The sequence below is a fragment of the Festucalex cinctus genome, chromosome 1, assembly GCF_051991245.1.
Source record: "Festucalex cinctus isolate MCC-2025b chromosome 1, RoL_Fcin_1.0, whole genome shotgun sequence".
NCBI classification, from domain to species: domain Eukaryota; kingdom Metazoa; phylum Chordata; class Actinopteri; order Syngnathiformes; family Syngnathidae; genus Festucalex; species Festucalex cinctus.
Genome location: NC_135411.1, coordinates 38,989,779 through 39,004,884, shown reverse-complemented (window position 1 = coordinate 39,004,884; position 15,106 = coordinate 38,989,779). Strand labels below are relative to the sequence as shown.

The following is a 15,106-nucleotide window of genomic DNA, read 5'->3' as shown; positions in this document are numbered from 1 at the left end:
ACTGGATATAGGCCTTTCGTAATACGTACCCATAGTAAGAATGGAGACTAATAAGTTGTCCAGATGTAGTTTAGAATGAGAACCTCAAAATGTTTAACTACATACTAATTCATCTTTCAGCTACACTGACCAGCTATTCGGCCGAATCAGCAGTAGAGCGTGACGACAACGCCAAGCATGCCAGCGACGGTTACCAAGGCAGCAGCCTCAAACTCAGAAGGGAGGGGAGCCGGCCGGTGGTGGCATCGACTTCCTCTTCCTGTATGACAGCGACAGGAAGCTCGAACGATGACTACCTCTACAGGGCAGAGGACAACATGGCTTCCACATACAGCCTTAATAAACTCCACCCAGATTGGGGACAAGACTCAAACCACTTGTCTGGATCCACCCACTCCATCCCGCTCTACCTTTTGCCTCGCCCCAATTCAGTTGCTGGTAAGATAAATGGCGAGTACGAGTGCATGTGTGTATCAGCCCCCCTCCCCTGCCCTTCCTGTTAGGAAGGAAATCGATCACTTGTCTACTTTTGTGAACTCATGAGACAAGAAAGCCTATCCCAGCTGCTTTTTTGGCTAGAGGCAGGGTACACCCTGATCTGGTCAACAGTGCAATCACAAGAATCCTAAACAGCCACTGAAAATCAATGAAGATTTTTCCTAAATTCACATTGGAATGCAAATTTGACTTGGTTACTGTGATTAACACAGAGAATAGCTTCTTTTTGTAAAAACGTTTGCCACTAAATGCTAATATTTGAGTTGATGTTGAAGTATTTTTTCATCCTCAGTTTTCAATGCCAGCTTTCTACTCAGTACTCTGGCCTTATGAAACCACATGAATGTCTGCCAGTGTCAGCGTAATAAAAGTTGTTAACAGATCTCAATATTGATCTGTTTGATCTTTTGGACCACCTGCATGGTGCAGTTTCAGAGCATAAAGGGTGACATGATTTTATCTCATCCTCCCTTCCCCTTTCTTCATGGCCACTGACTCATGAACGCTTGAGAAGAGTACTTGGGAGAGGAAGGAAGTAACATGTATGACGTCTCATAACACACACACACGCACACAGGATATGAAACAGTTAGTGCTAACATTCTCTGTCGTGTTGGTTGTGACTGGATTCACACACATTTGGTGAGTTTTCTCTTTTTGTATACACCAATAACTCAGTCTTTCCAGCATTTTGTAGAGTAAATAACATTTCTTTCAATCTTTCAATGAATGTTTGAGCCCACATCATCGCTGTGCTTAGGTTTGCACATTTTGAAAAGCGTGTTGATCTGTTGCATTTCCTTGTACATTTGTCCGTGTTGGTGTATGTGTATGCAGTGATGCAGTGATGAACAGAACCAATTTAGCTTTTTCTTAGTCACATAAGTATTTTGTCATTCGCTATCATCTGTGATGGCATGATTAAAAAAATCGAGAAGCTCCATAATTAATACAAACCCAATAGTGCTTAAAGGCTGTACATTCTGCATTTTGTGTGAAGCTTTTCTTGAAACAAAGCTAATTTACTATATATTGAATGTTTTTAAAGGAAAATCAAATATGATAAAGACATAACACTATTCTTTGTGCCTGTGGAGCTGCATGTATTAAATGTTTTTCCTTCTGTGCATGAAAAGTTTACTGTATAGCACATCTTAAACTGAATATCTTACTTTTGCTCTGTCAAACAAAGTTTGTCTTTGTTCAGCTACTAGTTCTGCTCAACTTGAAGATCTGGCCTACCTTGATGAACAGCAAAGGCCGACTCCTTCCAGGGCATCTCTCAGAATGCCCAGACAGAATTCTGGAAGTCGAAGTCAGCACGAAAAGCGAGGTAAAAGACATGAAACACATTTGGACAATTTGACATGTAGCACGATAAATGTATACAGAACTTTTCCTCCCCTCTCTGCAGTTCAGTTGACTCCATATCTCAGCCTGAAGCCCCTCCATTTTGAAATTCCCGGACTGTTGCCTGATTGGAGGTTTACTGGAAGGGAGTGGCTCTTCCAGGAAGTCGACAGCTGTCTCTCCAGCGATGACCCCTTAATCAATCGAGGAGTGGTGATTGTCGGAAACATGGGCTTTGGCAAGACGGCCATCGTTGCCCGGCTGGTGGCACTGAGTTGCCATGGGAACCGGATGTGGCCAACATCCGCTGGCAACCAGACGCTGCCCAAATGTAAGCAGAAGCAGACAATTAAAAATAACTTGTAATACCATTAAATCTAAATATAGGAGATTTCCTGTTGAGAGAAATTACAAGTTAAATCACAAAACCCTCATTATCTGGCTAGTTAAAAAAAATATATAAATAAAATTAAATCACTCTTGGTAATTAGTCATTGAAGCATTATTTGCCATCTACGACGTATTTGATACTTTAAGTGAGGTGTAAGTCATCTTGCAGACACACACATTATTATACATCCTTTTGTCTTTGCCCCTGTTAGGAATTCATAGTCATCCTAATGGGAAAAAGTATGTGCTGGGGTGCATGAAACATTTGGGGTTGATGTTAGGTTGTGGGGGAGTTGAAAATTTACAGTATCTGCTCTAGACATCGTAGACCAGAAGCAGCTTGGCACGGATTTTCGACTAAAGACCCCCAATGCGTTATTCCGCCCGCAAAGACAACCTCATATTCCAAACAGCTGAGTCATCATGCAGAACGAACGGAACCAGCCAGCTTTGTAACCAACAACTAGAGGCAATGCCAAACCAGTCGCTTGAAAGGCCCATGATATCGTGGAAAATCAAACAGCAAAGCAATGAGATAGTTATTTTTAAGTAGCGGCTATGGTTGCAGGGATGTTTTTGTATGTATACTTAACATGAAGTCTACTTCTATTTCAGACGCGGAATCTTTCCCCCATGGATCACTGGGACGAGGAGGAGCAGATGAAGGAGGAGGGGGAAGCTGCCCAGGCACGCCAGAGGTCAAGAGGAGACAGCAGGAGGCGATGCTGAGGCTTGCCGGACAGGTAGCGACACTACTTTATACAATATACATCAAATCTGCACATTTTAAGCTCTATGTGTTAAAACCGGGTTGTATATGATATCAGTAAACAATTGCTGAGCAAACAGTTTTGAATCAAACCTCCCTGCTCGGTTATGGACATTTTCCAGCCATCATTTCCTAACTGCCTGTGTGACCACAGACGCTTTCATAACCGAGCAGCTGTCAACCATGACGCTCAAGTCAAGACTCCCTTTTTATAGCATCACACCCCTGAAACATTTATTTGACGTGGCCCGAGACCCATTCAATAACATTGAGGGCTGCGATTTATGACCTGTCGGCCTACCACTGACAGTATGATACATATCTTTTGGCAAGCTTTGAGCAAGCAATAACGGCATCTGCAGCCTCTTGAAGAATGTCTTTCATACTTCCACAAAAAAAATAACACACATAAAGATAATTAACACACCTTTTGCTAAGTGGACTAAATAACAACTGGCCATACGCTAGTAGAGTGCATACTTTCCATTCATGCTACAAAAAATACTCCCTGTCTGTGTTTGCAGGTGGTTTCCTATCATTTCTGTCAGGCTGATAACTGTCACACGTGTCTGGTACCGGAGTTTGTCCACAACCTGGCAGCGATGTTAACCGAAGCGCCTCAGCTGTCAGCGTATCGAGAGCTGCTGCATCGATCGCCACAACTTCAGAGCTCGCTCAGTCTGCGATCCTGCATCCAAGACCCCAGCTCAGCCCTCCACAAAGGAATTCTAGAACCACTGGATGCTCTGTACAAGGGTAAAATGTGACTCTGCTGCATTTTTTTTCTCTTTGACAAATAGAGGCAAATAAATGGTGTGATTCTGCTTTGTTGTTCTCCAGAGAGGAGATTGCATGTGGAGGGGGTGGGGATCATTTTACTAATTGATGGGCTAAATGAGGCAGAGTTCCATCGGCCAGACTACGGCGACACACTGACCTCGTTTTTGTCCCGCAATATTCACAAATTCCCTTCATGGTTAAAGATCATTGTCACCGTCAGGACCAACCAACAGGTAGTTAGTTCAGTTCATTGAGCCACATGGATGCGTTTCCAATTCATGAAATGTAACTATTAACTCTTTCTCTTATTCTCAATCAGGATATTACTCGGTCTTTACCTTTTCACCGCATTTCTTTAGACAGAATGGAGGAAAGCAGTGCCATAGATCAGGATTTGCAGGTAACACACACATGAATTGATTGTATTTCTATCATCACATGCCGTTTAACCAACGGTCTTCTCTTAGGGTTACCTGATGCAACGCATCCACAGCAGCCCTGAGATTCAGAGCAATGTGTCGCTAAGCAATGGTCGCCTCGACAACACGGCACTAACCAAGCTAATAGGCCATCTGAAGACCCTAAGCAAAGGCTCATACCTCTACCTGAAACTGACCCTGGACTTGATCGAGGGAGGCTACCTGGTCCTTAAGAGTTCCAGCTTCAAGGTGTGCAAGGGGGAGGGGAAAAGAAGACAATCTATATTTGAATTATTCGACATTCTGTTTTCTACAACAGCTTGTGTTTCTTTGGTTCTTCAGGTGGTTCCAGTAAGCCTCGCGGAGGTCTACCTGCTGCAACTAAACATGCGGTTTCCCACACAGTCGTCTTTCTTGAGAGTTATCCCACTGCTAAATGTCGCTGTGGCCGCACTGCACCCGTTGACCGACCAACAGGTACACATAATCAATAAATGGAATCTCATTTCATTCGATATTCTACAGTTTTACAAACTTTGTACACATGCATTTGTTAAGACATAGTCAAAGGCTAAGGAAGGCTGTGGCTGTACAAACACATCTATTTATTGTACAAGAGATAGCTTGAACAGTAACAGCGCAAACACTCACCAAAATGGATTTTTAAGTCTTACTGGGGCTTCATGGCTGGATGGATCACTGTGATGCATTTTCATTCATAAAGCAACCACATATGAAATGCAAGTTGTTCTTGGCTGTGATTACATGTGTTTGCATCACACTATGGCTATCACTTCTCTAACCTCCAATTCCAATGAAGCTGGGACATTGTGTCAAATGTAAATAATGTTCAAACTAATAAACTTTGTGGGGGGGTTTTGCAAATAATCACTTATTTTGAATTTGATTAAATAAACATCAAAATGAAGTGTTTGCAAATGGTTATATTCTGTTTTTATTTACATTTTAGACAACATCCCACCTTCATTAGAAATAGGGTTTGATAACATGTTTTAACCCTGAATAGCACACATGTAAAATGACTTCATCTTCCCCTTTCAGCTTTTTGAGGTGATAAATGCCGGCACTCTGACTGGTGGAGCGATGCAGTGGTCCGAGTTCATGCAGCGTCTGGAGCAGCTCTTGCCTTTCCTCCTGCAGCGGGCTGATGGGACTAGGATGCTAAACCACACCTCATTCCGGGAATGGCTTGTGTGGAGGGAGGAAGGGCAGGACGACAGGTTCCTCTGTGACCCCAGGTACTTTGATAAGCATTGACAAGGAAAGCGGGATAATCATTCTGAGTGCGTTTATACCGTTACGTGATACTGTTCATGTGGAACTGGATTACGCAAAATATTGTGGAATGCTCAAGACAGTGTGGATTGTTTTCCCGCAGGAGTGGTCACACACTGCTGGCTTTCTGGCTCTGCAGACAGGGAGGGAAGCTGAACCGACAGCAGACCCTCGAGCTGGGTCATCACATCTTAAAGGCTCACATCTACAAGGTACTCTACCATAGTCCTGAAGTTGCTTGCTGTGTGTGTGATAGATGATCTATTACCCATGAAGGAAACCTTTTCAAATGATATGGTTAGAAATAGTTTACTGGTACCAGTGGCCATTTGTTTGTGTTCCCCTATTTTACACAATGTCAAAATGGTGACATTCTGGTATCGTTATCTTTGTTTTGGTATTAATCCATAATAGCGGAAGTGGAATTACAGCAGTACAGTTCTTCACGTTACATATTGACTCATTCACTGCCAGCCCAGTTAAAATGTATTTTTGACGTCTATAACCGCCAATGGCACTGAATGAGTTCAAATTGACCCTGCATAATAATTGTCACCATCCTGTTGCAATCCATAGTTGTGTGTTAAGTGTTTTTGCGGCACTTTTTTGTCACATACAGGGCTTAAGCAAGAGGCTCGGAATTTCCTCCTCAATTCTGCAGGGACTGTGGATGTCTTACAGTACAGAGAGTTTGAACCATGCTCTCTCATCATTGCGAAATCTTTACACCCCCAACATCAAGGTAAACACTGTGCATACTTCACTGTATCTTCTAAAAATTTCTTGAGCCAAGTTAGACAAGTCTCACGATACACCACCTAACAAGATTGTCACAAAAAGGATGCCGTGTCTCAATTTACTTAGATAGAGGAACAGGTGTTCTATATAGAAGACGTACAGTGAAATCAGCCACTTCAGAAACTCAAAAGTTTGGGGATTTTCACAACTGATGTACAAGAGGCGGTCTTGTAATTATGGTTTTAAGTTCATCCCAAATGTTCTTGATGGGATTTTGGTCAGATCACTGTGCGAGTCTATCAGTTGCTTACATTACTGGCTGCTGGCTTACTGGCTGCGTAGCCAAGCAAAAAGCATCTCATTGCAAGGGTGGGATGTGCACGTATTTAAATGAGGTAATATGCATATATATGGTGCAGAAATTGCCCACCTCTATGCAAATTAGGCTCATTGATAAACAGCGTCTAATTCACTAACACCAGCGCTAATTGCTAATTGGATTTGAGTGACGCAAAGAACGTCTACTGGGAGCTAGCGTAAGTAAACTTGGTGCCATCAGTGGACGCCTGCCCATGGCAGCAGCAATTGCCGCATTGAAAAATGATCGTCATGTCAGACAAAGCCACCCGCCTCCCTATTGACATTTTTCCGAACATTCGGGCAATTGTGATATTCCCGCAATGCAACGCAATGTAAAGGCTTCCTTTAGGCTACACGGTGAAAACAAACGGTGTATCGTATTACTGAGCATACAAACCAGGCATATTGTTATTGTAGTCAAACATTTCATCACATTTTGCTGTCAAAATAATCCTTACAAATTAAATTTCAACAATCAAATATGTCCAAGACGCTTGGTCAATGGACGTGGAGCGTCATTCCACCGCCATTTTGATTTGTGACGTATCGAAGAATCATGGGAAATGTAGTCCTACTATCCACTGTGGTCGCCACTCAGGAGTCAGACAACGCAAGCTGAGCTTTCAAGCGGTACAGTATCTCACTATATTTCCAATGTTCCAATGCCTGACTGGCACGAGGTAAAGGTACAGCCAGTTAGGTAGCATTTAGCATGAGTGATGACCACCCCTCGTCTGCCGTCTTTCACGCGCATACAATGTATAAAAATGATCTCACCAATAATTTGTATTTTATGGACATTAAATGAATGAATAAGTGACGTCGTTGTATTCCTCTCTGCTCACTACATCTTAATGGTGCTGAATGAGGAAAACGCTTAAACAGTTTTCTGTCAGTTCCACTTTTGCACCTTCTCGGTCCAAGCTTTCTTTCTGATCATTTCATCTTTCTCATAACTGCTATTATTCTGCCATGGTTTTGTTGGCGTAAATCCAGCATTGCCATGTGCAATCAGGTGCAAACTGCACTCAACTGTCAAACTTTATGGGCTTATCACCGGTATATGATTAGACAAGCAATATCCTTTCTGAATAAGTGTTAAGAGGGAGCAAACTGCGCGTGCAAAAAAAAAAAAAAAGGCGCTAAGGCAGTGCATTCTTAGTGGATTATGCCCGTTGTTAGCATTGTTTTTAGCACTAGCATTTACAGTCCACAGACAAGAAATTTATTGATTTGTTTTGTCGCAACAGTTTGAAAGCACGCTCTCGACATCCACGGGACTTAACTGGAACAGCAACAACTTTTGTTTTGAGTTTATGTCATGAATAAGGCTGGGGTCATTGTTTACACTGTACAGTATGTAATAAAAGTTTAAAATACAGATGTCAGTTTATGGTTTTCACAGTCATACCAGCCCACTGAGGGAAGCTGTAACTATGATGTGGCCTGTGACAAAAATCATTTCAACATCTATTCATAATGAAACACTAAATTAAAAAACAGATATTATTCTGTACTTAGCATTTGATTAAAATCTGATACCTAACTAATCCACCTGTCCCCATCACACTGCCATCTCTCCTTGCATGCCTTGCGTGCATTCAGTATATCTAAAAAAAAGTGGCCGACTGTAAGTTATCTCTCTCTTCCCATCCAGGTGAGCAGATTGCTGATTATGAGCGGGGCTGATGTGGATTATCGGAGCGGCGTCCTCAATAACGCCCCCCTGCTATGTGTCCACGCTCATTTGGGCCATAGTGATGCCGTAGCCCTTTTACTTGACCATGGAGCTCAGGTATAAAAACAAACAATACAACAAAAATTGCAAATATTTATTAGACTGTTTTACTGGGTTAAAACTTGTTGTAACAATGTTGTAACAATTTGTCTAGGTGGATATTCAGTCACAAGATGGCTTGACTGCACTCGGATTTGCTGCTTCTGCTGGACATCTGGATGTTATCACCCTGCTTAGTCAGCATAAAGCCAAGGTAATGTTTGTCTTACAGTTGATCAACATCTCAACCAGTTGTTAGTTGTCACTCGCAGTTGAAGTTTACTCATCAAACTCACGCATAAAACGAAAGAATTTAATACTGAATCTTTAATAAACATCTAATCGTATCATGTAATTTCATCTAACATAGTGTTAGTTTAATGCTAACAGTCATTGCAAAAATATTTACATAATTAAAAATAAAACATGAGACACAGTTTGTTTGAAAATCTGTAATGTAGCAGGGCAGGGGGTGGTTGTTCCCACTGTAATGTTAGACTGGATTGTTGATCAAAAATGTGAAAAAACAAACAAACTCTGCAGTTAATTGAAATTAAATTACAATTTCAATTATTACACTCCACAATTACAAAATCAGCATAATTGTTAAAAAAAAATTAATACTCATTTTTTAGTTGTTTAAATTTATACATTTGCTACTTATTTATTTATTTATTTAAATAACTAATGTAATATACATGTTGTTTAATCCAAAAGACACTTACATAATTATAGTGTTTCAAAGAATTTTATTTGTCCTAATATTTTCTATTTATTTATTTATTTATTTATTTTTTACGTGTCAACATTTTCTTGTTTTATACCAAAAAAATATATGATCGTCCTAATGCACAGTGCACAAGCTGCACACCAACTTCAAGTTGTTGCCAACATAAATAAATAAGTAAATATGTATTATTATAAATTTTGTTTGGTCCATAAGAAAGTTACTTCTAGTATTTCTATTGTTTTTAATTGGTTTTAATATAATTTTTTTTAAATGTGTAAACATTTTCTTGTTTTGTACCAAAAAAAATCATGCTCATTCAACTGCACAGTGCACTAGCTGCACTCCAACTTCAAGTTTTTGCCTAAATAAATCAATAAGTAAATATATATTATTATAAATGCTGTTTGGTCTAAAAGGAACTTACATAATTATAGTTTTTCTATTTTTTTAATTGGTCTTAATATTTTTAAATGCTTTAAAAAAAAATAATCGTGATTTCAATGATTGCCAAAATAATCGTGATTGTTTTATTCCATAATCGAGCAGCCCTACCCATGTGTGTCTGTGTATGCTCAGGTCGGTCACGTCGACAGCTCAGGTCGGTGTGTTGGTGTGCATGCAGCTCAGCGGGGCCACCTCCACGTGCTTCGTTTCCTTCTCAAGCATACTGACTGGAGCTGCACCCCCTGCTGTGGCCAGAGGGGGGTGAGCAGGAGCCAGGCACTGCAGCAAGCGCTGACGGCAGCAGCCAGCATGGGCCACACAGAGGTACACATACGGATGCGCGTGTTGTGCTGTTGCTCCTCAATAGGGTAGTGGGGGAGAGAGAGAAGGGTTGTCAAGCTTTTTACCACCTAAAAAAAATATATATTTAGCTCTCATGACCATGGACAAGAGGCGGGGTACACTTCGGGCTGATCGCCAGCCAATCAACAGGGAAAATATTATAATCATACTATTATGTTAATATTGACCATTATGGTTAATTTTTTGGTTGCTATGCCAATCCATGCATATATTCCTATGTATGTGGATCCTTCTAAAGAAAAGTGAAACTTAAGACATACAAGTGTATCATGATTAATATGCTCAGTAGAATCTTATGTGCATTTTGTGTGTAGATTGTTTCTTATCTCCTGGATCCACCTGAGGAAGATGATAAAGAAGAGGAGAGACCTGGCATCAACTCACCTGACAGTCTGTGGGGAGAGACAGGTACAACATATAACGAAACTCATTATTGAAATATTAAAATACTGATTAGTGTTGGGTATAAAATGACATTGTGTTAAAACATTTTAAAAATATAATAACATATTAGAAGCTCACAGGATTATCAATCATAGCATACTGCAGCTTGGCTGTTTTAACATTGCAATTACAAATGACATGGCAGTTATCGGCCCCGCTTCCACCATGAAGTGTGATTTAGCAGAAATTTGAATATTTCTCTGTTATCAAGTTGTAACCAAATAAGGGAACCAGTTTTGGCACCCGTTCTCCAAATTGTTTTGTTTCTTGTTCATGTTAGCATGTGCCAACTCCATTATTAAATGCGCCATCTCTGATGCGAACACTCACAGCCAAGATTCTATTCTGCTAGTTAATTATGCAAATGAGGTTGGTTTCGTTTAATCCTTTCCAGTTTAGAGGGACTTTATTGCTTAATCCTTCGCACACAAACCTTTTTGTTTTGAATACACTGCTCTTTTATTGGATGCGTACGCTGTTGTGGAGATGTGTTACAAAATGAAAAGTGTCCACTTGAGGGAAACAAAGTTCATTATATGATATTGTAGTTTATATTAGCAATTTTCTGCTCATTTATAACCTGAAGACATAGTAATACATAGTCTGTATGTGAGGCCACTCAAGCCATTACGAATAATTATCATTAATTTCTGGTATATTCTACATATTAATTTCTGATATATTTGCATATTTTTTATTTTTGATAATCAAACCTAGAAACTGATTAAACATCAGGCTAACAGACATTTAAAAAAAAAAAGAATTAATATTTCGACAACTAATTGCTAATTAAATATAACATAATATGAATCTTTTGTAAATCGAATCGATAATTCCTTTAAAGTTCTCCGTTAAAATAGTTCTTATTTTACTCTTTTTGGTGCTCTGGAACCCTTATAATCAGGAACATTTTTTTTCAAGGACCCCTTTCTAGTACACAGTTTTCTGTAATTTTATATTTCCATTTTATTGCTTTGTTGCACCAGGAATTGTATATCCTTAAAAAAAATAAAAAAAAATAAATAAAAAAAAAATCCCTTTTTTGAAATCAAGTTCACACAGATTAACTTTAAATTGGAGTCTATTTTTTTTTTTAATGAAATTATTAATTGCAAATTAATGATTAAATAAATTTTGGCAGACATGTTGGTGGACTTGGGCGGTCTCAGGACTCCAGTTTAAAAAGTGTGCCCTTTTAAGAATTTAAATTGCTTTGGATTCTAGTTTTCTAATAGGTCTACTGAAACATATTACAGTACAGGTACAAAAGTACACACTCATTTAGGGAAAGGGAATATCCGCCAACATTTTAGATTTTGGAATACAGTACAGGTTTACTAATTTTTATTTGCCCAAATATCAACAATCCAATCAGATACATTTCTTCCATTTAATATTATTCTCTGCGATTGGCTGGCAACCAGTTCAGGGTGTACCCCGCCTACTGCCCGAAGCCAGCTGGGATAGGCTCCAGCACCCCCCTTGTGAGGAAGAAGCGGTTAAGAAAATGGATGGATAATATTATTCTGATTGATAATTAAATAAAATAGTTTAAAAGTGATTGTTATTATATAGCTGAAGGTTTGAAAAGAGATGAGTGGGAATAAAGTGGAAATGTGTCATGTTTACCAGTACACAATCTGTGACAGCATGAAAACGTTAATTGGGTGATTTTGTATTCAACTTGTGGTTCATGGAGCATATGCTAAATGATTAAGGTTCCTTTCATAAGGCAGGATATAAATATATTTATCAAATTTCTTGTACTCCCGGTGAGTTTCCAATTTAGATGAACCCTAATTAGATCTACTACATGAACTAGTTTCAAATCGATTGTCACATCATGTCTCCGTAGCTCTGACAGCAGCAGCAGCAGGTGGCAGGTTGTCAGTTTGCAAGCTGTTGTTGGATCAAGGTGCTGCTCTGGAGCAAGGCAGCAGACGAAGTGTCTTACCGCTGTTCTGTGCGGTCAGGCGGGGCCACTGGCAGGTAGAAGCAACACAGACAAACACACACGACAACACCCACACAAACAGAGGAGTGTGAATGTGTTGTTTTTTGTTTTGTTTTTTCCGTTCTTTCTTCCTCTTAATCTGTCTCCTCTGTGTCAGGTTGTGGAGTTGTTATTGAATCATGGGGCGCAGGTGAACATGGTGGACCAGCAGGGCCGCACTGCCTTGATGACAGCAGCATCAGAAGGTCACATGACCACCGCCAAATTGCTGTTGGATCATGGTAAAGAAAAATTCGACTTACTGTAGTGGGGAATAAAAAAGCAATAGACTCATACAAAACCATCACACTGGTCAAAACTTCCATTAAAACTCATTTGCTCCCATAAACGTATAAATCTGTTTTATTTTAAACATTTCAAGTGTCCCAAAGATGTATTTATACGTTGTTTTTGTTTGTTTGTTTGTTTTATGCTAGAGCATACAGAAGGCTTTGATGCAGCATCAACTGCAGAGAACGGGTGAAGCAATGATAGTAATTACAAAAACGGCCAGTAGTTGGCAGCAAAGTATAAGAGATCAACCAGGGCCTTGTTGAAAACAAGCTGATTTCCCCACAATTCTAAATAGATTTGTGAATAATGATGAAACCTAGCTATATTATAATGCTAATTGCTGCAAAACAGAAACAGATAGAAATGTACTTTGTTTCCTGATGAAAGAAGAGACTAATTTTTCTTTTGTTAGGTTCCATGTTTTTATAGCAATAGAACACAACATTCTGTGGGCCTTGAAAAATCAGTCAAAATCCAATAAAACAGCCGGGAGCGAAGGGGGTTGCTTCAGTGAAAATGGCTGGCAGTGAATGAGTTAACAACTTACATCCTAAATACTGCAATTCATTTGGATACATATGGTGTGATGCTTTCAGGTGCGTCCCTGGATCAGGCTGACAAGGAAGGCCTAACAGCGCTGAGCTGGGCATGCCTGAAAGGTCAGCTCTCATTGGTTAGAGAGCTGGTGGCCAGAGGTGCAGCCACGACACATAGTGACCGCAGTGGTCGCACGCCCTTGGATCTGGCTGCATTCCGCGGTGATCCCGAAGTGGTCAGTAAAACCGATACTGTCGTTAATTGCTCATATTTGAAACGACACGCATCCTTGAGTTTGCGCCTCGTGTCGCCCGTCAGGTGAAGCATTTGGTTGATCACGGTGCATCTGTGGAACATGTCGACTGCAGTGGGATGCGGCCGCTGGATCGAGCGGTCGGATGCAGAAACACTTCGGCTGTCATCGCTCTACTCAAAAAGGGAGCCAAAATAGGTACGTCATATTTGTAATAAGCCCATTAGCAGATTAGCGTAGTCGAGAAATGTATCCGTCTCCATGTGTGCAGGACCAGCAACCTGGGCCATGGCTACATCCAAACCAGACATTTTAATGGTTCTTATCAGTAAATTAGTCCAGGAGGGCGACAAACTGTACAAGGTAAGGCACCAAGACGCTTACTTCAACACGAGAATCTGCAGGGATTGTCTATTGTCAATCTAAAGATTTGCTTGTGTGTTCATGTGTGTGTAGCAAGGTAAAGTGAGAGAAGCAGCTCATTCCTATCAGTCTGCACTCCACAAGTTTCCAGTGGACGAGCTCAAGACCTTCAGACAGTTGAGAGTGTGTGTGCTCCTCAACCTGTCACGTTGTCGCCGCAAGATGAATGTGAGTCGCTCGTTCACCCGCTGAACACATGCGCACACTTTCGCAATGCCTCGGATCTTAAAAGTATATTTTTTGCCGGCAGGATTTTGGCCTTGCCGAGGAGTTTGCTACCAGGGCTTTGGAGCTAAAAGCCAAATCTTATGAGGCCTTCTATGCCAGAGCGCGTGCCAAACGCAGTCGCAGGTAACCACAATCCCACGGGACATAAGTTCTTTAGAGCATATGCCCATTTAATTTGTATAAGAATCCCACACAAGTGTTATAAAAATGGATTCAGCTTCATACAAACGTATTTAAAAGGGAGCAAAGTTCAAAATAGCTTTTCAATGCACAAACATTGAGAGTCTTACACATTCCATTCCAAATCAAAAGCTTAAAAAAAATCTAAAATGTTATTCCTTACAGAAAGTAAAATAAAACAAAAATTAGTAAAAAAAAAAAAAAAAGTGTTTAAAAAAAAAATTGTATAATTGTATAACATTGACAGCTGCTATTACTTCTGTGTTGCATGAAGTCAACCTGCCAATTTGTTTCACAGGCCAGAATGATTTCATTGCAGTACATTTCACAAAAAAATCTGGACTTGTCCCGAAAATAGTCCCATCGCTTGAAAATCAATTTGCCAACATTTGACTGGCCTAAAGAGAAATAGGACATTTTGTGGACTGACGAAGCAAAATGGCTTTTTTGGCCTAGCGACTGCAGACAGTTGTCAGATGTCGGACGAAACACTGCCGCCACAGTTCACTGTGAAGGCATTGAAACATTTTGGCATTGGCATCTTGTTGTGGGCTCTTTCACATACTGTACACGGAGTTCTCAAACTGATGATACAGTACTGACGCTTAATGTTTCGAGACTACGAATAGCGCTCAGTGATACACTCAGATTCTTTTTTTTTTTTTTTTTACACTCAGATTCTGTTGTAGTGTTTTTCATTTGATAGCTTACTGTAAGGTGGTGAGTCTGTTTGCATATCAGTTAGAATTCATCAGAACACTTCACGACGTCATGTTTTCTTATGACGATCATTGTCATTATACGTAACGAAAATGAACTAAAGAACTAAAAATATTAATT

At 40.2% G+C, this 15,106-nt stretch overlaps 1 protein-coding gene across 6 annotated transcripts in view; it reads left to right on the top strand.

The window, feature by feature from the left end:
* The window catches only part of tanc2a (tetratricopeptide repeat, ankyrin repeat and coiled-coil containing 2a), a 57,282-nt gene that overhangs the window by 38,140 nt on the left and 4,036 nt on the right, over positions 1-15,106 (top strand). For 4 of the 6 annotated variants that reach the window (XM_077534859.1, XM_077534840.1, XM_077534877.1 and 1 more), the window contains 22 exons: positions 121-438; positions 1,706-2,179; positions 2,854-2,981; positions 3,532-3,763; positions 3,848-4,020; positions 4,107-4,187; positions 4,255-4,455; positions 4,549-4,683; positions 5,269-5,465; positions 5,606-5,714; positions 6,122-6,244; positions 8,258-8,395; positions 8,493-8,591; positions 9,684-9,875; positions 10,229-10,322; positions 12,214-12,347; positions 12,470-12,593; positions 13,242-13,417; positions 13,501-13,633; positions 13,707-13,798; positions 13,892-14,026; positions 14,109-14,209. In XM_077534859.1, the coding sequence (XP_077390985.1) occupies positions 121-438; positions 1,706-2,179; positions 2,854-2,981; positions 3,532-3,763; positions 3,848-4,020; positions 4,107-4,187; positions 4,255-4,455; positions 4,549-4,683; positions 5,269-5,465; positions 5,606-5,714; positions 6,122-6,244; positions 8,258-8,395; positions 8,493-8,591; positions 9,684-9,875; positions 10,229-10,322; positions 12,214-12,347; positions 12,470-12,593; positions 13,242-13,417; positions 13,501-13,633; positions 13,707-13,798; positions 13,892-14,026; positions 14,109-14,209 (3,589 nt within the window). The other 2 variants (XM_077534848.1, XM_077534883.1) reach the window with 2 other exon arrangements.